Source organism: Carettochelys insculpta, chromosome 1, assembly GCF_033958435.1.
Source record: "Carettochelys insculpta isolate YL-2023 chromosome 1, ASM3395843v1, whole genome shotgun sequence".
NCBI lineage: Eukaryota > Metazoa > Chordata > Testudines > Carettochelyidae > Carettochelys > Carettochelys insculpta.
Genome location: NC_134137.1, coordinates 137,608,629 through 137,632,532, shown reverse-complemented (window position 1 = coordinate 137,632,532; position 23,904 = coordinate 137,608,629). Strand labels below are relative to the sequence as shown.

Below are 23,904 nucleotides of genomic sequence, written 5' to 3'. Positions count from 1 at the left end.
CATGTGATAGCGATAGTGTGGAGTACCAAGGTCAACGTCCATGCCCATCGAGATCAATTTTGCTGCCTCTTCAGAGATGCAACAAAATCGAACTCCTGAGGATGGATTGTGGCGCGCCGAACCCACAGTAAGTATAGACATACCCCCAGAGGTGAGAAATTGAATTCCGGAAGATCTATCCTGACCCTCTTGATCTTCCCCTAAGCACAGACATTTCCTTAGCTCCATTTTTCTAAGTCCCTTGCAAACAACCATTTCTTCCCCTCCTCTGCCCCATAAATGTACAGGTTAGTCTTTGAGGTACTACAGAGCTGCCTGTTTGGTAGAGGGATTTCTGTTCTACAGGCGAAACTTCCGTCAGCGTCTTAATTTAACCCCCGCCCTTCGATCACCCTGGCTCTGTTTGTAAACAAAGTCCTGACTCCTTGCCCGGGGAATCGCTCACCTCTGTAGCTCTTACATTGCGCACTAATGCGGTGCTGCAGTTCAGAGCCCCGCCCGGGAGCTGGCACAGCCTGTAGGAACGGTGGGCGAGGCGGGGGAAGCTCCCCAAACCCTCTGTTCAAAGGGCCCCCCAAGTGGGTTGCAGTGCAATGAAGGGTGAGCTCTACGCCCTTCTGTGCGCTGTAGTTCGCTCCTGTGCAGCCTGGCCCAGCTCCCCGCTCGGCTCCCAGCCCCCGCAAGAGCCAGCTCGCGCTTTACGTAAGTTACACCTCAGTAGAGTTCCAGACTCCAGCCCCCTTGCTTAGCTCCCTCCCTACCGGCTCCCCTCGCAAGAGCCGCCCACCGCGGAGCAGCTCCTCCGTCCGAGCCCCACGCACGCCCGAGAAGCCGGGAGCAGGAGGGAGCAGACAAGCTGCCGGCCGCGCGCGCCCCCGTTCCGGCTGGATTGGCTGCGCCGCGCGAGCCACCTGGGGAAGGGCGCGAAGCCGGGGCAGCGCTTGGGCGCCAGGAGCTGCGGTGCTGTGAAATGCTGCCCAGTGCCGGCGTGATTTGCGCGGGCCCTTCGCTTTGCAGCAAGTGAGCCGGGGATCTGTTGGCTTCTTGTTTGGGAAGACCCCCCCTCCACCCAAGCGGTGGGGGTTGCGCTCTCCAGCCTGCCATGAGAAGGCATGAGGGGGTCCAGCCCGGAGCGGAGCCTGATTGCTTTGGGCTGCCATAAACTTCTGGAGCCCCGGCTGCTGCCCAAGGACAGACGCGCAGCGCCAGCGCGCGACATCTGAAACCACCGCCCTGCTGGGCATAGTTGAGACGCGCTTCCAGCCTCGGCCCGCGAAGGAGGAGGATGGGCGCTGCGGGCGGAGTTCTGTGATCCCGCACCCGCACCAAATTGCAGGTAATGGCTATTGCACCAAATGCTTTTTCGCTTTCTCCAACCCCGCCGCCCCTTTGCTGGGCCATCTTCATCGCATTGGAACTGGCCACGTGGGACCCTGCCGAAGAGCCCCCTGGAGGGGCGCTGGGGAAAGTGCCTGGTTAACCCGCACACATGCGCGCTAGTGCAGCCCTAGGGTGGTGGTCCCCGGGGGCCTTTAGCAGCCTCGGGGCAGTGCTGCCTGAAAGCAGCCCTTGGGGGGCGGATGTGGGGGGGTCACCTCTACGCACGTGGGGCGCGTGACATTTCTGTTGCTCGGTGCTGAGCGCGTTGGAGTCCACCTCGGTGAAGCAGAGGAATCCTTCCCTAGTGGGAAGCATCTGCCCCGCACCAGGCTGGGAGGGAAAGGCCCCACCTCCCTGCCCCAGGCATTTGGGGAGTCCTCCTGCAGCAGCTCCTCCAGGACATTGCTGATGTGGAAATGATCAGCCCCCCTTTAAGAAGGGAAACCCGAGTCCACGTTTCCTGAGCCCCCAGCAGTAGCAGGGAAGGAGGAGGTGTAGCTTTCAGCACAGCTTGTAGGAGAGAGTCCCTCTCCACTTCCCCTGCTCCATGATGGTCTCAGAGCTGCACCCATCCCTTGTCAGCTGCTCAAAACCAGAGATACTGTCACTAATGCAAGGGCATGGCTAGTGACCCATACCCCCATGCAGTTTCAGGGTGTGTGAGGGCACAGTGTGTTGCTGTCCAGGGGACTGGGACCAGTTTTGTCTTTCTCAGCTATAACCATTCAGAACAGCCAATCCCAAACACCCCCGTGGTTTGTGCTAGTCAGAGGGATGTGTGGACCTCACGCCCCAGGCAAAGGACTGATGCACAGGGCTCTGCTTTTTGTGGGAAGTCAGACAGCCCTGGTAGGAGGTGGGGCCTTTAACTCTACTAGTGTAGGTCAATCTGGAAAGAACTAAGAGTGGAGATGGACAGGGACTTTCCACATCTCTCCCCACCCCCTCCCCACCACATCCCAAATTGCATACACTCATATCTCTCTTAAGCTGTTTTTTGTGTGCCCTTGGGCAGGAGAGGGGCTTAAATGCTTTGTACCATGGACCCCTCCTCTCAAGCCTGCCAGTCACGCAGTATTCCTGTGGCAAGTGCATATTTAACTGTGTTGTAGGTGAAAAATATTCAATCCTCTTTTGGGGGAAAAATCACTCATTTTCCTCTTCATTTCCTCTCCCCTCCCATGTGTGCTGTTTTCTCTCCTCCTGGTGTATTCTTCTTTGTTGGTGTTTGCTTCTTTCCTTCTGCATGTGCTGTCTCTGTCCTTCCATCTGCAGCACTCCCATACAACCCCCTCGTGTGAATGTGTGATGCTCCCTGATTCTTTGTTCCCTGGCACATGCCCCCCTGTTCCCCTATGTTCTGCTGCCTTACATATACTACTCAGCTGCCTCCTCAGCTCCTCTAAATGTGCTGCCAGATAGCTTGTTACCTGCACACAATTCTTAGCTATTTGGTTGCTTCTCCCCTGAGCATGCGTAGTCCCAGCTAGGAACTACCTAGTTCCTTGGTCCAATTCACATTCTGTGGACCTACCTGTTGCTATTCTCTCGGCTCCCCTGGATATCAGTTTCCCATTGATGACTCCTAGTGGTGGCTGGTAGCTCCGGCACAGCTGTGTTTCTAGTCTTGACTTTTGTTTTCTGTCATGTTATGTGGCAGCAGCCCCTGGTGGAGATAATAAAGGCAATTGCTCCTTGCTTGTATCTTCCTCTGCAGGGGTCTAAATGTGACCTTCCACAGTATGAGAAACACTAGTCTAGTGATTGCAGTTAGGCACAAAAAAAGTCAGAACCCCTGGGTTCCAGTCTTTAGTCTACCACTGATATATTCTATAACTTTGGAGAAGTCATGTAATCCATATGCAAAATGAGAATGTTAACAAAAGTGTTATAAGCCTCACTGAATGTTTGGGGAATAAGTAAAAAGTAAAATATCATTTTTAATTATAGAAGTGGTTGTTAATGATATCAGAAATGGGTCATGAAACTGAGGTTATAGTAAATGTAGCTCCTCTAAAAGAAATTAAGTTTAATTAAATTAGAAATGATCGGTTTGAACTTCCTGGTCTTAGGAATTTAGGCCTACATCCTTAAGGATATTAAGGCTCTTAATAGACGTTAGAGGCCTAAATATCCTAGGAGATCTGAACCTGGGGTCCTTCTTTTTGTTGTTGTTAGTCGTAATGATGGTTTTCTCCCTTCTGCTCGAAATCTGCATCTTGGTAGATATGTCAGGGCCTCCAAAGAGATCTTGCCAAAAGAGCAGGGCATTTTCTGGAGTTCCCTAAACTTAACAAAGTTATCCTTTCTCTTTTCAAAATGTTCAGATATGTTTATTTTGGTGAGCTAAATAATATCTGGAATGCTTAAAAAGAGAGTGATTTTGTACTGCTGTGAAAGAGGAATACATTTTATTGCAAGTTAGTAAGTAGTAGGTGGATAGTTTTTCAGATTCAACAATGTTGATGATTTGAGTATTTTGTGTTATTGTTATTTATTTTCTTAAATACAGAAAGAATAATGCAATCTAGAATTTCCCATTTAGAAGTTTGGTTCTTGATTTTTGCTTAATAACAAGAAGTCCTGTAGCATCTTATAAACTAACAGATATATGGGAGCATAAGCGTTCATGGACAAAGACCCATTTCATCCAATGCAACTGTATGCATCTGACAAAGTGGGTCTTTGCCCACGAAAGCTTATGCTCCAATATATCTGTTACTCTATCAGGTGCCACAGGACTTGTCAATTTTTTGTTGATACAGACTAACACAGCTACTTCTCTGATATTTGACTTTTGCTTAGCATGTCTTGATGTTGCTGTAAGTTCTGCTGGACTCCTGAAAGAGTTATATAAAAGGAAATTCAAGTTTAATGTTCTTCAAAAGAAAATGAAATGCGCAAGGTATTTAGTACAACTGTGGTGCAAATGATCACCTGAAAAAGTCCATAGTTCTTATGTGAAGTAAGTGAATAGAGACTGTCATAACAACTTGACCACAGATACTTGAGAAAACTCTTCAGATTAATGACTCTGTCCTTTGAATTATGGTTTTTGTCTGATGACAGTTGAAAATGACAGTTTGAAGATTTAAGGAATTGTACTTTTATTCTATGGGTAATATCTTGATGTAGATCCTACAGAAGCCATTAGTTAAGGGATCATACTCTGCACATGCTTTTGCAATGATTAAAAACATTTTCTTTTACAAATTAAACAGGTACGGTGAAATGAAGACAACAGACAAGATGCGAAAGAAGGCAAATTTGGGGGCACTATCCGTGGTGCTGATTGTGTCCCTGGGGCTTCCACAAATCACTTTTGCATGTCCACGCCCATGTGCCTGTTATGTTCCCACTGAAGTTCACTGCACATTTCGATCCTTGGCAGCAGTGCCAGCAAGAATCTCTAAACATGTGGAAAGAATCAATTTGGGGTTTGTATTGCAATTTTATTGAACAGTTTTACATTATCTGTGTATAATCTTAAACAGCTTAGCACACATTTTGCATAATGAGAGCATTGCATATTCTTGCTGAGCAGAATTGCATTTATGGATAATTACTGATAACTTCTGTAGTTCAAAATTACATCAGTGTCCGAAGTCACAAGGATTTGGTCAACCCTAATTTTCAATTATTCTATTTTTTTTCAAATAAAAATTATTGTGATGGGAATGCTTATTAAATGTTGCACTTAAATTTAAATAGCATGTTATGAACATTGGTAAGGCAAATTAAATGTTTTAAATTCTATACAAATTAATATTTTACATTATATTAGAAATTTCCCCATGAATATTGTATCCAGCCGGGTAAAAACTTTTGTCGTTATCTGGAACAAGATGTGTCTTAGGGAAATATTGCACCCAATGGGAAAGTAATAATGGCATTGGTAGTAAATCTGTTTTGCAAAATAATTATAAAATAATACCAGAAACAAGAAAATGTGTATAAATGATCAGTGATAGTTTGAATGTTGATATAATTATTCTGTTGAAGTAGTAAAAAAAGAATCTCCTCCCATCTTAAAATAATTCTCTATTTCAAATAATGTTCACTTTAGAAGAAGACTTATTGCTATGCTACATCCTTTTATATTTTTGTAGCTCTTTTAGTTTTTCTGCTGCCTGTTATGAAATCATTGGGGGTATTCACAGAATAGCGTGTAACTTCCAGAATACGGAAGGGGCACCTAGTTAAGATGGCTTTGTTACTCCTTTTAATTGCTCCAGTGAGGCAAACGACTATAGTCTTGGTCCAAATCTGCTCTGTAATTATTTCAGACCATCTGCTATCACTATAATTTTAGTGGTCCCCATTCAGAAAATAAATTATTTGCACAAATAAATGGGAAATGAATCTTAAATTAGGCTAAGCATCTCAATGGTACCTCAGGGAGTCATTTCAGCTTGTTGTTTCAAAGTTGCAGCCAAACAAACGGAAATTAAGAAAGTTCAAATTCTATCTTGCCGCATGTGCACTCTTCCAGTTGGCCTTAAATTGCTGGTGAACCTTTGGTTGGAAAATGGTAAAAAATATTGAATATTCAGAGGAGCCAGTATTAAATCAAATTATGTAAAAATCTGTGATAAAAGAACAATAAGTTTTCAAAGTCAAGCACTCAAAATATAGGAAATTCCAGAGTTAAGTTTGTCTGTGAAAAGTTAATTTTTCCCTTGTATGCATTCATTGTGATACGGTCATTAATTACATGATTGCATAATTTTTCCCACTGAAAATTTAGAGAATAATTCAGTCTGATGCAAACACCAGATATGGAAAATTTTAGCCCAAATAGTTAAAATCTGCCAAAATTATAAGCACTTAAAAACAGAATTTAGATGGAAATTTTAAAGCGACCTTGCCTATAGGGCATCACTGCCAACTCTGCCTATAAAAGCTATGGAAAGATCTTGCCCTTAAGAGCTGTTCGTGGAGGATTTCATTGATATATAGGATTCTCCTCCTGAGAAATAAAAGATTTGACATCTCCATGCCTGTGCTTCAGTCCTTTGCTTGGGGCGTGAGGTCCACGCATCCCTCTGACTGGCACAAACCATGTGGGTGTTTGGGATTGGCTGTTCTGAATGGTAATAGCTGAGAAAGACCCAACTGGTCCCAGTCCCCTGGATGGCAGCACACGGTGCCCTCACACACCCTGAAATTGCATAGGAGTGTGGGTCACTAACCGTGCCCTTGGCAGAACTGAGCACCATCTAGACTATCCCTGACAGACGTTTGTCTAATCTGCTCTTAAAAATTTCCAGTGATGGAGATTTAACAACATCCCTAGGAAATTTATTCCAGTTCTAACCATTCTGGTAGGAAGTTTTTCCTAACATTCAACCTAAACCTCCCTTGCTGCAATTTAAACCTGTTGCTTCTTGTCCTACCCTCAGAGGTTAAGAAGAACAATTTTTCTCATTTTTCCTTGTAACAACCTTTTAGGTACTTGAAAGTTGTTTTTATGTCCTCTCTACTCCTATCATTTCCAGACTAAATAAATGCAGTTCTTTCAGTCTTCCCTCATAGATCATGTTTTCTTGACTTTTAATCATTTTTGTTGCTCTTCTCTGGACCTTCTCCAATTTGACCCATCATTCCTGAAATATGGTGCCCAGAATTGGACACATTACTTCAGCTGAAGCCTAGAACGATATTTCCTTTTTTTGCAACAGTGTTACATTGTTGACTTAGATTTAGCTTGTGGTCCACAAAGACCCATGCGCCTCTCTCTCCTAAACAGCCATTTTCTCTTTTGTATATATGCAACAGTTTGTTCCTTCCTAAGTTGAGTACTTTGTATTTGTCCTTACTGAATTTCATGCTGTTCACCTCAGACCATTTCTACAGTTTGTCCAGATCATTTTGAAATATAACCCTATCCTCTGAAGCACTTGCAACCCCTCCCAGGTTGGTATCATCCCCACAGTGTATAAGCGTATATGCCATTATGAGAACATAAGAACGGCCATACTGGGTCGGACCAAAGGTCCATCCAGCCCAGTAGCCTGTCTGCCAACAGTGTCCAGTGCCAGGTGCCCCAGAGGGGGTGGACCAAAGGCAATGATCAAGCGATTTGTTTCCTGCCATCCATCTCCAGCCTCTAACCAAGCCAGGGACACCATTCCTACCTTTGGCTAATAGCCTTTTATGGACCTAACCTCCTTCAATTTATCTAGCTCTTTCTGAAATTCTGTTATAGTCCTAGCCTTCACAGTCTCCTCTGGCAAGGAGTTCCACAAGTTAACTATGTGCTGATTGAAGAACTTTCTTTTATTAGTTTTAAACCTGCTACCCATTAATTTCATTTGGTGTCCTCTAGTTCTTGTATTATGGGCACAAGTAAATAACTTCTCCTTATTCAACCTCTCCATACTTGTCATAATTTTATGTACCTCTATCATGTCCCCCCTCAGTCTCCTCTTTTCTAAACTGAAAAGTCCCAATTTTTTAGCCTCTCCTCATATGGGACCCATTCCAAGCCTTTAATCATGAACCTTTTCCAGTGCCAGAATATCTTTTTTTAGGTGAGGAGACCACATCTGTACACAGTATTCAAGATGTGGGCATACCATAGATTTATATAGGGGCAGTAAGATACTCCTTGTCTTATTTTCTATCCCTTTTTTAATAATAATGAATTATCTAAATCATTGGTGAGTCATTCTGCACCATGTGGGGGCACTCCCTTATCTCACAATCAAAATGGTTTGGTAGGAGTTCAGGTTTAGGCCCCTAATTCAGGTTTTGCTGCAGAGAAAAGAGATGTCCTATTATTTGGTTGGTTTACTCTTTATTTTATGAATGAACTTCATTCCAATGAAGCAGAAATAGTGGACAAGATTATCCCATCTTTTATGTACAATTATTTCCCAGTCCTTATTTACACTAGTCTTGTTTTACTAAGGTTTGGATGGTCTTAGTTATATATTGCAAATTATGATGCTTATTTATGTTATTTTTAGAATTAGGTGAAACGTTGTGGCTGAAATATTTTCAGTGAAAAATGCAGATTTAACTATACCAACTCATTTTGGCTACGTCTCCACTAGCCCCTTCCTTTCAGAAGAGGCATGGTAATGAGCGAGTTGGGAAGATACTAATGAGGCACTGCCATGAATATGCAGCACCTCATTAGCATAATGGCAGCTGCACACAAATCGATAGCACCACTTTCGAATCACGTGCCACCCGTGTACACAGGGGTCTTATGAAAGGACTCCCAGACTTCGAAAGCCCCTTCTTCCTATTTGGTTTTAGGAAGAAGGGGCTTTTGAAGTCCGGGGAGTCCTTTTGAAAGGCTCCCATCTACATGGGTGGTGCGTGATTCGAAAGCGGCACTTTCGAATCTCACACAGCTGTCATTATGCTAATGAGGCACTGCATATTCATGGCAGCACCTCATTATCATCTTCCCAGCTTGCTCATTACCATGCCTCTTCCGAAAGTAAGGGGATAATGTATACATGGCCTTTGTGAATTCCTGTCAATTTGGCCAGTTTATTGCAGATAGAAAAATAATTAAACCATCAGAGCATTTAATTTTGACATTTTCAAAACAAAAGGTTTCATTTTTTCATTTTTTCTGCTTGAAATGACTTTTCATTCATTAAGTATATTTTTAAAAATCCAATCAAACATTTTAAATGGTCAAAATTCAAATGAAATGTTTTCATTTTGCTAAAACAACATTTAATTAAACTGTAAACTATTTCTTTCAGAGTTCCCAGTGAACTTCAAAATCTGTTATATGAATGACTCATTATTAATTATGACTATTGGGCCAGATCCTCAACAGCCCATCAGAAATTAACAGGGCTGTGCTGATTTAGATCAGCTGATTATCTGGCCTGCTACTTTTCCTGTGGCAATAGTGTACAGGCTTTCATTGTTCATAAATGGGAATTAGGATGAAAACACTACACAGGGAGTTAACCTGAAACTCTTTGTTGTGTGTCATGTATCTTGTAGTATACAAGTTTCACCAACAGCATGCATGCACAGTGCTTGTTCCATTTTCATTTCACATCAGTTGAACACATGGCTGCAATTTGCTGCCAGCAGAAGGTTTAGAATTCTCTGGGAATATCCATTGGCTTCAATGCTAAGCAGCAAGTATTTGGAAATTCTTTCTGCTGTGAACTGTGGTTCATTATATGGCTACACTTCTTTTTTAAAAAATCACATTTTCACTGTTTAACAGCAACAAAGGGTCCTGTGGCACAAGGTGCCACAGGACCCTTCGTTGCTGTTACAGATCCAGACTAACACAGCTACCCCTCCGATAATTTTCACTCTTTGTACCCCGTACTTATTTTCTGTGGCATTTTCACATTCGTGCCAGACACACAGACACAGCAGTGCTCTGTGCTGCTGTGGTGACAAGTGTGAATATGCATAGGGCATTTCGGCTGTCTTATAGCACTTAGAATTGGACAAATTTGGCAAGAGACTTCTTCTGTCACACCAGTGAGCTTCAGGACCAGGAGAATATTCAACACCAGCAGCAGCTCCTGTGGCAGCAGAATGATATTGTGATACTGTGCATCCCTGGCAGCAAAATGGAAGAAAAGAAAGATACCGAGCTGTTGGAAGAAGAAGCCCTGTCCAGGATCACCTATGCATCATTCAGTGCTGTCTCTGGACTCGGAACCAGTGTGGATGGGTGGAAGAGGATAGTTCTTTGGAGTAGGGAGGACCAGCAGTGGCAGAGAGCTTCAGGAGGGGAAGAGATACCTATTTTGAAATCTTCAGAGAACTGGCACTAGAGATTCAGTGACTTTGTGCTAATATGTGATGAGTCATTATTGCCATCTGGAAGCTGGCCACTCCAGAAGGTTCCTGGCCTGTAGCCATCCAGTGCAGCTTAGGAAGATCACCTGTTGGGGCCATTCTCCTAAAGGTCTGGTATGGATTTGGTGAGGTGCTGTCTAATTAGGTCATGAAGCTGGGTAACATTTAGAAGTTTATTAAAGCTATGCTGTATATGGGGTTCCCAAAGTATATTGGGGCAATTGATAGAACCCATATGCCTATTGTTTCCCACCCACCAAGGCACAGAATTTGTAAACGGAAAGGGCTATTTCTCCATAGTGCACCAATGACTGGTGGACCTCTGCAGCAGATTTACAGACATAATTGAAGGGTTGTTTGGGAGGCTATGTCTACGTGGTGATTTTTTAAAAATAATTTATGCAATTAGCACTACGCAACTTGCAGAAATTATTTTGAAATACCGTATTCCAAACTTGGTGCCATCCAAATGGCACTCAAATTCAGAATAAGGGGCTATTTCGAACGTTCCGTTACCACTCATACAACAAGGGGTACTGGAACTGCAACATGGTATCCAAAATAGCATCACTATTTAGGGCACTGTGAAAACCATGGTGTTGCTATTTTGGAATACCTTTTTATCCCGAAATAGCACCCAACATGCAGCCGTAGCCAGAGGGTCCACAATGCTAAGGTCTTTCAGAAGGCAGCATTATTTAAACTAACGAAGAAACGACTGTGTGCACTCCCCTTGGAGAGCACAATAATGGTGTGGTGGTTTGCCAGATTATTCTTTATGAGTAGGCTTATTCAGAGGTCATTGTTACCCTAGTAGCTGCAGAATGGTAATTCAGTGTGGGTCTGGACATTTGAAAGGCAGATGGGGCTATTTATGGAATAGGTTGGGAGCAGCAGGGGGAAAACCCCAACCCTGTTCCCGCTATGCCAGCAATATTATGTTTTGCAAAATATTTGTGAGTGAAAGAGAGAAAGCTTTACTGAAGGCATCCAGATTTGCTAGGAAGTTTGAACCGCCTTCAGGGAGCTTCACAGACTTCCAAAACACATGGGGAGCCTGCTGTCAAGGACGTCTATTGTTCATATAGTCTCCTGCGTAAATGTGTTAGCCTGTGGATGGACGAGACTCGGGGGAAGGGAGGAAGACTGTGTGTGGGTGATTGAAGTTCCACATTCCTATGTGCTATTGTAAAATGCTATGACTTATTTCAGCTTTATTTAAAGGATTTTTATGTTAAGTGCAAGCATAGCTCATGGATTTATTGTGAACAGTTTTGCCATGAAAGAACAATAAAATAAGTTTTAATGAGAAAAATGTAAATAATTATATCTTTGGATATGGAAAAATGTAACTAACCAGTTGTCATAAGTAACCAGCTATATACAAACCTTTAATTACTGCAGCAGAATAAACAAAACGCAAAGTGCTTCCATTTTTTGGGAGAAGTGCATAAAGTCAGGGACATGTATAGGCCTTACATGTGAGTCCTCTTGTCTACCTGGGTTGAGTGCCACAGCTCAAAATTCTACAAGGCGTACAAATGCTGGACTGCTGGGTGTTGTGTACTTGATGCCCAAAGGTTGAAAATAAGAGGATATTGGGATCCTCTGGCAATATTGTTGCAGGGATGCAGAGCACAGGAGTTGCTGCTGATCCCAAAAGCCAGCATTATCCAGGGCTTGAAGGACTTGACTGAGTCCCTAATCATGGGACTGCAGGCCTACAAGAGCCATGTTTTGCAGGGGGGCATTCTGTCTCAGAATAGCATCTATGAGTTGTATCTGCATCTCTCTGGCTTCTTCCATGTACTTTTTTACCACTGTGATGCTGTTGTTAGCCACAGCCACTCCCTCCTTGGCCACTGTCATGATCTCCTAGGATAGCTCCATTTCTTTCTCTGGCTGGATCTTCTGGTACAGCTTCAACTCTCAGCCAGCTTGGTTTTCTTTCACTCTGATGTACGTGCTGCAAACATCTCATTCTGTCTTACTTCCCTCCCCATGCTCCCAGGCTGGGCAAACTGTCAGCACTACAGGGCCTTTTCCTTTGGTGGTCTGACTGATGTAAGTGCAGGGGCTAAGCTGAGCAAGGGCGGGAAGGAGAAATTTGTTCGTTCATATTCCAGACAAGTGGTGGTTTTTTTTATTTTTGTTTGTTTGTTTTTTAGTATGCATATGTGACTTTACTTTCCTGGATCCTTCCCATTCTTTGGAGAGCTTCAGAGGAAGTAGGAATTTCTGTAGGAGTGGAAGGGGCTTGCCAAGCTGTACCAGGGGACATGGGCATGTGGCTAATGTGCTAAACAAAATGGAGCTGTTTCTCAATCTTTAAGTACTGCTGCATCTCACCTGCAGACCAGTGTTCCCTCTAATCTTTTCCATCCATGAGTGGAATAATTTTAGCTATTTCAAAATAGAGACTATGCGGACAGGGAGTAGGTGCTATTCCAAAATAAGCTATTCGAGAATAGCTCATTTCAAATAAAACTTGTGTTTAGAAATAGTATTTTGGACCTTAAATAGGCTCTACTGTGTGCAAATGCACTATTTTGGAATAAATTTTTTGCTTACTTTGAGGCTTCCCTGTAATGTAGATGTGTTATTCCAGAATAGTTTATTTTGGAATAATTATTCTGGGATAAGATGTTGAGGAATAACTCTGTTGTGTAGACATGCCCTGGAGTATCTGTTGGCACTATACAAATGGTGGTGCACAGTAATTGTGTGCACACAAACATTCAAAGCCAAGCACTCTGTGGGAGAACTCTAGAATTTCCAAAAAACACAGACTTAGTGTGCACTGATGGGTTGTGTCATATGTAGACAACTGCTTTCAAAACAGATTAATTTGGTTTGATCCAATTAAAAATGCCTTTGTAGACACACCCTGCATTTGTGGTTTAATTCCAAAGCTCCAGGTCTATGCCTGCGCCTCTTTTAAAATCCTTTTGTGTACTAAATGAGAAGAGCAAGAGGTAGGATATGTGAATAAAATCCTGGCCCTGTTTAAATCAATGGCAAAACTGCCTCTGATTTTAGTGATGTCTGGATTCCCTACCATGTATTTTAAAGACATACAAGACAGTAGGTCTTGGTTTCTGCATTGCTTTGGTGCTTTGGAGGATACGATGAAAATTCAAAATGATCTCGACAAACTGGAGAACCGGTCTGAGGTAAATAGGATGGAATTGGATGAGGATGAATGCGAAGGACTCCACTTAGGATGAAACAATCCATTATACACATACAAAATGGGAAATGATTGTCTAAGATGGGGTGTTGCAGAAAGGGATCTAGAGGATATAGTGGATCACAAGCTAAATAAAGCACAACATTGTAACACTTATGCAAAAAAGCAAATATTACTTTGAGATTCATTAGCAGGAGTGTGGCTGCACTGATTAGGCCTTACCTGGAGTACTATGTTCAGTTCTGGGCACCACATTTCATGAAAGATGTGGACAAATTAGAGAAGGTCCCTAGAGGAGCAACAAAAATTATTAAAAGTCCAGAAAACTTGACCTATGAGAGAAAATAGAAGTTTGTTTAGTTTGGAAACAAGAAGACTGAGGGGAGACATGACAACACTTTTCAAGTATGTACAAGATTGGTACAAGGAGGAGGATGAAAAGTTATACTCCTTAACTTCAGGGTCTAGGACAAGGATCAATAGGTTTAATTTTCAGCAAGGAAGGTTTGGGCTGGACATTAGGAAAAACTTCCTAATTGTAAGGGTGCTTAAGCACAGGAATAAATTGCTTAGAGAAATTGTGGAATCTCCATCACCAGAGATTTTTAAGAGTAGGTTAGACGGGTATGGGCTAGGTGGTGGATGGTCCTGCCGTGAGTGTCAGGACTTGCTTGGGTGACCTCTAGAGCTCTCTTCCAGTCCTGTGATTCTATGATTCTTGTTCTTCTGTCTTATTTGTGTTTTTGCCTTTTAGACCTAATACATCTCTTCTCTTCACATGTTCACACACTTCACTTGTGTAGCTATGAGCATGTTGGCCCTTAAGTAAGAAATAGTAGTTAAAACAGGAGACCTATGGCTTATTTCAATGTTTCTCAAATATAGTTACCAGTGGCTTTTCTTGTGGTCATATCTTCCTGGACAGTGAGTGGAGGAGGGGCAAAGCAGTGGCCCCTCCCCTGGTACCACCATCACTGGTTTGGCCCTGTCCCTCTCTGGAGACACAAAAGTTGGAGGAGCAGGCAGCAGGTGTGAATTCCCCACTTTGACAGGGTTGGTGGGGTCGGGCTTCAGCACTGGGATCAGGGCTGGCAGGCTTCAGCCATGGGGCTTCAGGTTCCATTCTCCATATGCGCAGTGGCAGGCTCTAGCTCTGAGCTCAGTTACCTCTGGCTCCCACTTTCTCCCTACTCACTTCTCCGTCCACAGCTTAATTTGTTTCAGGCTTGCTGGAGCTGAGTCAGTGTGTTGTAAAAACGACCTTTGTATGTTTGTTAATATCACTTTTCATAGCAGACTCAGTAGCCAGCAATTTTTTTAAAAACCACCAAAAAAAAAAAAAGGAAAAAAGACAAGAAAGTGCAAAGTATCTTATTTGTATTTCTGTTTTGTTTAGGTACAGTAAAACATAGAGATCGCTCTATATTATTTGTATTACTGAGTCAGCAAAAAAACTACATAATTGAATTATAATGATATATGAGCATGTATATTTTTTCTAAAGGTAATTAAGCATTATAGAAAAAATGTCACAAGAGGTTGTGGCCACGTTCTGAGGCTACTGAATATTTATTGTGAGAACTCCTGGCCTAGTCTGTGATTGATAATTGTGACTAAGATGGGGTGGAACGGAATGTAAATCAGTTCTCCAGAACTGAGAACTGTTGTTGGCTTGTCTCTTCACATTTTTTAAGCCTTACCCCCTTCTCTCATGGAAGCTGGCAGAGTAAGATCAGTTCCTTCAGTTCTTGCATTCAAATACTGCAGCTTTTGTAGAGGCACATTTCTCACTTGTTCCATTAGGGGTGCGTCTACACTAGCAAGTACATTCAAAATCCAGGTCGGAAGACCGCGGTCTTTTGAAAGAACGCGTGAAGCATCTACACAGACACACCACTAGCTGATAGGAATAAGGGGATTTTGATGTTTGCAGGGTCCTTTTGAAAAGGAACCCTATGTAGACAAGCCACGCGCGAGTGAAACATGGCACTGTCAAGGTGCCATGGCTGGCAGCATGCGAATGAGGCACTGAACATTCATTTCTGTGCCTCATTAGTATTCTCCGATTTGGCCATTAGCATGGTCATTTTGAAGTTTTTCCTAAGTGTAGACATGGCCCTAATGTGTTCTTTTGGTCACAGGCACAAAAGTGTTATGGTATGGATCACCATTTTCTACATGGCACAGGTGGGACCATGCCTGAAGTACAGTATACATTTCTGAGTACATCAGAAAACTAAACTTATCCAGAGAAGAGCAAGAAAAAAGTTTGCCAGGCTGGAGAAACTGTTTTAAATGAATGATGTGAAGTGCTAACCATTATAAGTCAGATTCTCAATTAATGTAATTGTGTATTATTTCATTAGTTATACCATTTTTCACCAGCTGAGGGTATGTGGTCCAGCATCTTGATCAAGTGATAATTAGTAGGCATCCTTTGATCCCGAGGGATCATGGGTTTGCGCCCCAGTTGGACTGATTCAAGCAGCGTCATCTGTGGCTGTGCAATCTGGTGTGGGAGTGGCAGTCCTTTCCGCACTGTGAGCAGCAGTAGGCAGATGTCGCTCTGGTATCACGGGCACGGATCTTCCTGAGGGCTCTCCTGTCTTCCACTTCCTTCACCAAGGTAGTTTCATACATAGCAAGAGCTTCCTTCACTCCCTGTTTCCAGGCATGCCTGTCTGAGGCGAGCGAATGCCAGGTGTTCACACTGATAGAGAGAGTGCTGAGGTCACGCTTGCACATGTCCTTGTAGCTCAATTTAGGTTACCCTTTTGGCCTCTTTCCAGGTGCCAGTTCGCCGAAGAGGAGGTCCTTCGGTATTCGGCCGTCCGTCATGCGTGAGACATGGCCCAGCCAGCGCATATGCCTCTGTTTGAGAAGGGTGAACATGGAGGTGGTGCCTGCCCTCTCAAGCACTGCGCTATTGGGGACCTTGTCCCGCCGTGAGATACTGAGTATGCGCCTAAGGCAGCACATGTGGAATGTGTTGAGCCGCTGCTCTTGTTTTGAGCACAAAGTCCATGTTTCACTGGCATACAGCAGTGTGCTCAAAACACAGGCTGTGTAGACCTGCACCTTGGTGTGTACAGTGAGCTTATTGTTACCCCATACTCTCTTCGTCAGCCTGGAGAACGTTGTGGCGGCTTTTCCAAAGCACTTGTTAATCTCGCTATCAAGTGACAAGTTGTCCAAGATCATCGAGCCTAGGTACACGAACTCATGGACGACTTCTAGTTCGTAGTCTAGCATGTTGATGGATGGCTCGTTACCCACGTTTTGGCCCATCACCTGGGTCTTCTTTAAGCTGATTGTGAGGCCAAATTCCATACTTGCATCTGCAAAGCAAGTTGTGAGTGACTGCAGTTCCTGCTGAGTGTGAGCAGCAATAGCTGCATCGTCAGCAAAAAGGAACTCCCTTAGATACTTCGTAAGCACCCTGGTCTTGGCTCTAAGCCTGGACAGTTTGAAGAGGTTGCTGTCCGTTCTCGTGAGGAGAGAGATGCCCTCTGTAGGAGTTCCGAAGGCATATTTGAGCAAAACTGCAAAGAAGATGCAGAAGAGTGTTGGAGCCAGCACACACCCCTGCTTCTCTCCACTGAGAATCTCAAAGGGTTCGGATGTGGATCCGTCGTATACGACGGTCCCCTTCATGCCTTCATGGAAGGCCCTAATAATGCTGAGCAGAGTTGAGGGGCAGAAGTGATAATTAAGCGGTAATTAATGGGGCAAATATTTGGTAATGGTTGTGGATACACTGCAGCTCTGGTAGCCATATCCAGGCGACGGGTAACAACTTATTTCTTACTTTTCGAGAGGAGCAAGTACAGCAACAATTGGCCATCTGAGGAGTCCCTTCCAGGAGGCCATTAAGTCAGGGTTATGGCTGTTTGTGCAATTGAAGCAGCACAAATTGGTTAAAGAGTACCAGAGAATCATGCTCATTGTTTCATAAACTACTTCACTGAATAGTGAAAGTGCCTGAATGAGCTAAAGTGTTCTGATCTTTCTGATGTCTGAATTGTTCCTTGCAAGTAGGATTCTTTCAGAATGTCTTTCCTCATGCAACGGGCCACACATTCATCTGAAGGGTTTTACTGTTTTGTGCTGCTCTGGTGAAGCAAAGTAACAAACTCCAGATACAAACTTGATGCATGCATGCATGTAGGATAATCATATTTAGCAAATCATTATGTTTCCAGTGGTGCCTCATATGACACATTCTATAAAAGGTGTGTCATCATTATATTATAATAATATTATAATAATACCATGATGATGAATATGGGGTGCAGTATCACAGAGTTATTCAGTTGATGTAACAGGTGAGTTCCATCAGTGGGGAGTACCGTTTGATTTAGACTAATCAGTAGTACAGACCAGGCCTTATTTTCCAATGCAATTGTCTAGATTTTCAAGGTGCAGGCACAACATATGGCCCCTATCTTTCTGTATTTTTTCAATTCTCGTCTTTCTTCTTCCTCTTACTTCTCAGTATTTCCACTGTTTGATCAGTTTAGATATTGAGTTCACTGGAGCAGGGATCCTGTCTCTTTTTATTTCTGTAAAGTTCCACATCAAACATGGGGCTAGCAAAATGTTTAATAATAATGATATGATCCACCTGCCTATTGTACTGTTATTTGTTATTAAAAACTGTTAAAAGGCACACTGGGCTAAATTTTTCATCATTGGCCTCTAAATTGAGCTTGCAGACAATTCACCCGTCAAAACAGTGAATTACACATGCAGAGTAGGCATGTAAAAACACAAAAGAGTGAAGTGTATATACAAAAGGGAACTTGAGTATACAAATATTCATCTGTGTAAGCAATTATTTGGTGTTGCCCATAGAGTGTTTGTCTTTCTTGTGGTTTAGGTATTAGTGGATAGGCTGTTTGGGGGCAAAATTAAAATTTGTCCCTGTTGATCAGGAAAACATTTTTCAAAGGCACTTGTGTGCTTTCAGGGGCCCAAGACTCTTTTTGAAAACAGTTTGAGGCACTTGAGTCAGACTTTTAATTTGGGCATTGGTTGATTTCAGTGGCTGTTGGACACATCACCTTCTTTCGGTGTTTTTGCAAAATCCACCTAGACACATAAACACCTTTAAAAGTCAAGCTGTAAATCACTGTTGAAAATGGAGGTAGTTTATAATCCAGTTAGTCATTTTTGAAAATATTACCCCAGAAGATGAGTTTTTCTTATAAAAGTGTCTTATTTAACGATGGTAGTGTTACAGTGGTCCTTTTTATATTTTAAAGTTGTTTGTGCTAGGGAGTGAAGTGTATGCATGTTTGCTCCTGCATTTGTTTTCAGAGTCGAAAATTTTCTTCATAAATGGCATTAAAGAGCAACAGAATTGGGAAGCAAGCAATAATTTTCAAATGGAAATAGCTGATTTTGAAGTCAAGAAGTAAAACATACAAAACAGATAATTAATTTGCCACCTATAAAGAACAAAACATCTCTTTTTAAAAAGCCAGATATCCTGATATCCTAGAGTCAACAAGATCATAAATCTCAGTATCTCCTCCGTGCTCCTCATATTCTTTTCTACCTGAACACTAATGCATTACAGCAGTAGAAAGAATGAAAAATCCAACTTTAAAACTTGGATACCTAATATAGAGTTCTTGGTGCTTGGGTCAGTCCTTGATAGTCCAACATTTAGTCCAAATGCAAAATTGAACATCCTAACTTAAGGAACCTAAGTTGAGAAATGGAATCAGACATGTCAGTCCAGAAAGCTGAAATGAGTTGTTTCCAAATAGCAAATTCTCTCTCCCTTACTTCCCAGAAGGAATCTCAAATAGTTTTGCAACTGGAAGATGAGTAATGGACTTTATGTCAGTAATTAAATATCCAATAACACACGGTTACAGCTGACCAAATAGGTCAAGTGGTAACTGTGGTTTTCTGATTTTCTGATTCAGGAGCAGTGTGGCAAATCTCTGTTTTCAAACAGTTCTCTTCATAAAGCTTTATTCATTTATTATGAGTTGCTTTGTTAGCAACACTGCAAATTAGCTGGTGACCATACTATCATATACTGGCAACATACCAATGACTTACACCATTCTCTTACTGAGAATTTCATGGAAGAATATACTAACTGCTATTCTAAGAATTTAAACTACATTTGATTTTACTTTAAATTGTGGCTAACTGAAAACATAATGTAAATATGGGTTAAGTACATGTAGCCTAATAAAAATGGTTACTGAATCATTTGGTCTTTTAACTGTACACTTTAGGCTGTATCCAGCAGGGGAGGGCTAGCTCTGTGGTTTGGGTATTGGCCTGCTAAACCCAGGGTTCATGATTCAATCCTTGAGAAGGCCATTTAGGGACTGGGGCAAATAGGTGACTAGGGATGGTGCTTGGTCCTGCCAAGAGGCCAGGGGACTGGCCTAGATGACCTCCCCAGGCTCCTTCCAGCTCTAGCCAGGGGTGTGTCTCCATATTATAGAACATCAGGTACTATTAATTTAGCCTTAAAAATCCATGAGAGCTAGTCATGCATGAAATATAACAGAATATGTTTTGGTTTCCCCCTCAGGTTTAATAGTATACAGTCCATATCAGAAAACTCGTTTTCAGGACTTACTAAACTGGAATTGCTAATGATTCATGGAAATGACATCCAAAATATACCCAGTGGAGCTTTAAAAGATCTCATGTCTCTACAGGTAATATTAAGGTGTTTATAAATGTAATAAATTGCAGGTTGTTCAATGGTGAAAGACTGGAGTAACTAGGTTTATTTAACGCTTTGTTTATTATCTAATAGGTTATCCAGTTTATTCCAAATGTATTGAAAGCTTTTGAATTGCACTAATGCCATGAATAATAATGTTTATTAATTGTTGGTATTATTCCTTCGCTCTTCTCTCTTTATTTTTCTTTTAGGTTTTCAAAATTAGCTACAACAAGCTGAAAGTTCTAACCGGGCAAACCCTCCAAGGTCTTTCTAGTTTAATGAGATTGCACATGGACCACAACAGAATTGAATTCATCCACCCTAATGCTTTTAATGGACTGACTTCTCTGAGATTGGTCCATTTAGAAGGAAACTTACTCCAGCAGCTTCATCCCAACACATTTTCAACATTTACATTCCTGCATTATTTCAGGCTGTCAACAGTAAGACACCTGTATCTGTCTGAAAATACCATTCACACACTGCCTGCAGGGATGTTTCAAGGAATGCCACTCCTGGAGAACCTTTACCTTCACGGGAATCCCTGGTCCTGTGACTGCAGCTTGAATTGGCTCCTGGAATGGGATAAGAAGACTGGAGGTGAGAAAAGATTAATGATTATTCTGTTTCATTCTCGTGAGAACATTCTGGTACCCTGCCTCTGCTGGGTGCATGAAACCCTTTGTTATTCTCTTGCTTGTACTGCTTACCTTTTGTGACTTCCCGAAGGCCCGCTCTGTTTTTCCACTATCTCGCAAACAAGAAACATTCCAAAAAGTAATGCGATGGAGAAGTAATTCTGAATCTCGGATACTAACAGAGAGATAGCCCTGTTAGTCTATATATCCTATCAGAACAAAAAAGCAGCCCAGTAGCACTGTAAAGACTAGCAAAGTAATTTATTAGGTGATGAGCTTTTGTGGGATAGACCCACTTCTTCAGACCATAGCCAGACCAGAGCAGACTCAATATTTAAGGCACAGAGAACTAAAAATAGTTATTGAGGTTAACAAATCAGAAAAATTGTAATCCAGGTGGGCAAATCAGAAAGAAGAGGGGCAGTAGGAGGGGAGGAATTCAAGAGTCAATAAAAGAGAGTATGTAAAGAGTCCATATAATGACTCAGGTAATTGTCATCCCGGTTCAAACCACGTGTTAATGTGTCAAATTTGAATATAAAAGAGAGTTCGGCACTCTCTCTTTGCAAGCAATTCTTAAAGTTCCTTTTCTGTAGGAAATCTCTGTGTCTCACTGAAAAGGCACTTTAAGAATCAGCTGCAAAATATTCAAATTCGACACATTAACACATGATTTGAACCAGGACGCCGATTACCTGGGTTATTAGATGGACTCTTTTACATACTTTCTTTTATCTGACTCTTGACTTCCTCCCCTCCTACTGCTCCTCTTCTTTCTGATTTGCCCACCTGGATTACAGTTTTTCTGATTTGTCAACCTTGATAACTATTTTTGGTTCTCTGTGCCTCAAATATTGAGTCTGCTCTGGTATGGCTATGATCTGAAGAAGTGGGTCTATCCCATGAAAGCTCACCACGTGTTAATTATTTTGTAAGTCTTTGAAGTGCTAGCGGACTGCTTTTTTGTTTTGAATCTTGGATAAATACTCTCTGTTGATACATCAGAAACTCATGATCACAATTCAGTTAAAAAGCATGATTTCTAGAAATTGTAATAAAATATGAGTAGAGGAGATTGTGAATGGAGAAATAAGATATATCCATGGTGCGAGAACCAAGGGGCTGGCTTTATTGTAGTTAACACACAGGAAATGAAAGATCATTTCTGAAAATGGATTGGGAGGAAGGTCACACTTGGGCAACCCTCATCTGAGGCAAGCAAAAAAAAAGAACAGAAAACGGAAGTTGTATGAGGAGGATCAAGTAGTTAGCAGCACTGGGAAGCATCAGCCAGGTCAGGGGCTGACGCAACTGGGAGACTGACGTTTCACCAGCCTGAAAAAGAACAGGTAAAGAACTTGTAGGAGACTACAAGAGTTGCTGTAGTTGAAGAGGCTGGTTTTCTCAGGAAAATGGATGAAACTGAAGAGGTTTGAGCAGGGTTAGTGACAAGGCATGAGGGCTGGTGTCATTGAGGTGAATCAAAAATGTATAGCAGGTTGGGCACATAGGCAGATTCTGGTGGTGTAGATCTCTTCATATGGTATGCAGCTTGTCACATGGGGAGGGGCAGGGAGTCACACAGTTACAGATTTTTGTATTGTAGAACCGTATATTGGACATGTGAGGTAGGGGTACGTGATAGCACTAAAACAATTGTAAGCATTTATCTTTAGGTTTGCATTTAGATAGTTTGCCTTCTAATCATCTGATGACATGTCCTTCAAACACATCATTAGATGTGTCAAATTATTTCAGATTGTTCCTTTTTCCCTTAGATAATACCTTTCCTCCTTACATGCACTAATTTAGGATAAACCACTGTGTTAAGTGCTCTTTTCTTACACAGTAGTCATTTGCCACAGTTTTTATTGAATTAGTTTTGTTTTCTAAACTGGAAAGCTAGTGGTGCAGGTTAATTTTGGATGTAGTAAGAAAGTAATTCTTCTGATTGTCAAATAGATGTAACTTTTATATTCAATTAATTTTATACAAATCTTTCATGGACTTCATTAGGAATTCCTTACATGCCAAGGTATGGGCATAAATATTTGTTAAAGAGATAATTTGAGATTTGGGAGTCCTTTCTTTTTGTGGAGCAACAAGTAATTCTAAGCTGAGTAAACTCCCAGGCTGAAGATGCTTAATTTGTTTTTAAAATATCATAATTAATAGTTTAATTAAATATTCTACATTTGAATGGGACATGGAGAGAGCCTTACATAAAACAACTATCAGACTGACAAACAATAATATGTTTAAATAAAAAAGTTTCAAAACTCTCTCTCCCCTTTCTTCTCCTCATCCTATTATCATCCTTTCTCTTCCTTCTTCATTTCACCTCTTTCATTCACCCTCCCCAATCCATCGCTATAAGTCAGCATGACTCCTGTACTACTACTACTACTACTACTACTACTACTAATAATAATAATAATAATAATAAATAAGAAGAATAATTGCAAGATATACTGCTTACATCGAGTTTGAAGAAGAAAAATTTGGAAGAAGAAGCTGGGATTTTAGTTACCAAAATAATCAGAGCACAAGAATATGGCAATTATCTGAGGACAAGGGTCTTGCTAGCCTGTATGGAGGGAAGGATCCTAGCAATCAATAGGGAAAAAAATGAATAAAAGTGGGGGGGAGGCTTTTAATTATTTTTACTTTCATCACTTTGACAGCACCATTTTGCTTTCTGTTTTGTATTTCTTCTCCTTTTCTTTCATGTAAATTGTGAGGAAGGTTAGTGTAATATAGGAGGTTTTTTTGGGCACTGCTGAGAGAGCCATACCTGGGGAAATGGCCTAAAACCAGCCTATCTACAGCCCAAGACTGGGGTCCTTCACTCTAAGGCAAACCAAACCAGCCACAAAGAGCACCTCTGCTGCCTCACTGGCTAGCCAGAAGTTACACAAGCAAATGCCTCAGGCACTCAGGCTTCTCTTCTGCCACAACCAGCATCCCTCTTTACACATATGAGAGGTTATGAAAAGCTGTCTCACAAAATCCCCATGGGTTCTCCCAGCCCAAGGACTAGCCACATCCTTAGATCTTACCCAAAAGAGCGTGCTGTGCCAGTATTTTAGAATCGAAAATTTAAAAGTTTATTAGTAAAAAAGAAAGAAAGAATAGGTTGAGAGTAAGATTGTTAAAATGGTCAAAATACATACATCAGTCATAAAGTTCTTGAT

The 23,904-nt window shown here is 41.9% G+C and overlaps 1 protein-coding gene across 1 annotated transcript in view; it reads left to right on the top strand.

The window, feature by feature from the left end:
- The first annotated feature begins 708 nt into the window (after window positions 1-708).
- MXRA5 (matrix remodeling associated 5) overlaps window positions 709-23,904 on the top strand; it is a 38,911-nt gene continuing 15,715 nt past the window's right edge. The window contains exons 1-4 of the mRNA XM_074983329.1: window positions 709-1,336; window positions 4,602-4,817; window positions 19,932-20,061; window positions 20,282-20,672. Of these exons, the coding sequence (XP_074839430.1) occupies window positions 4,612-4,817; window positions 19,932-20,061; window positions 20,282-20,672 (727 nt within the window). The 5' untranslated portion in view covers window positions 709-1,336; window positions 4,602-4,611. The remainder of the gene's footprint in view (window positions 1,337-4,601; window positions 4,818-19,931; window positions 20,062-20,281; window positions 20,673-23,904) is intronic.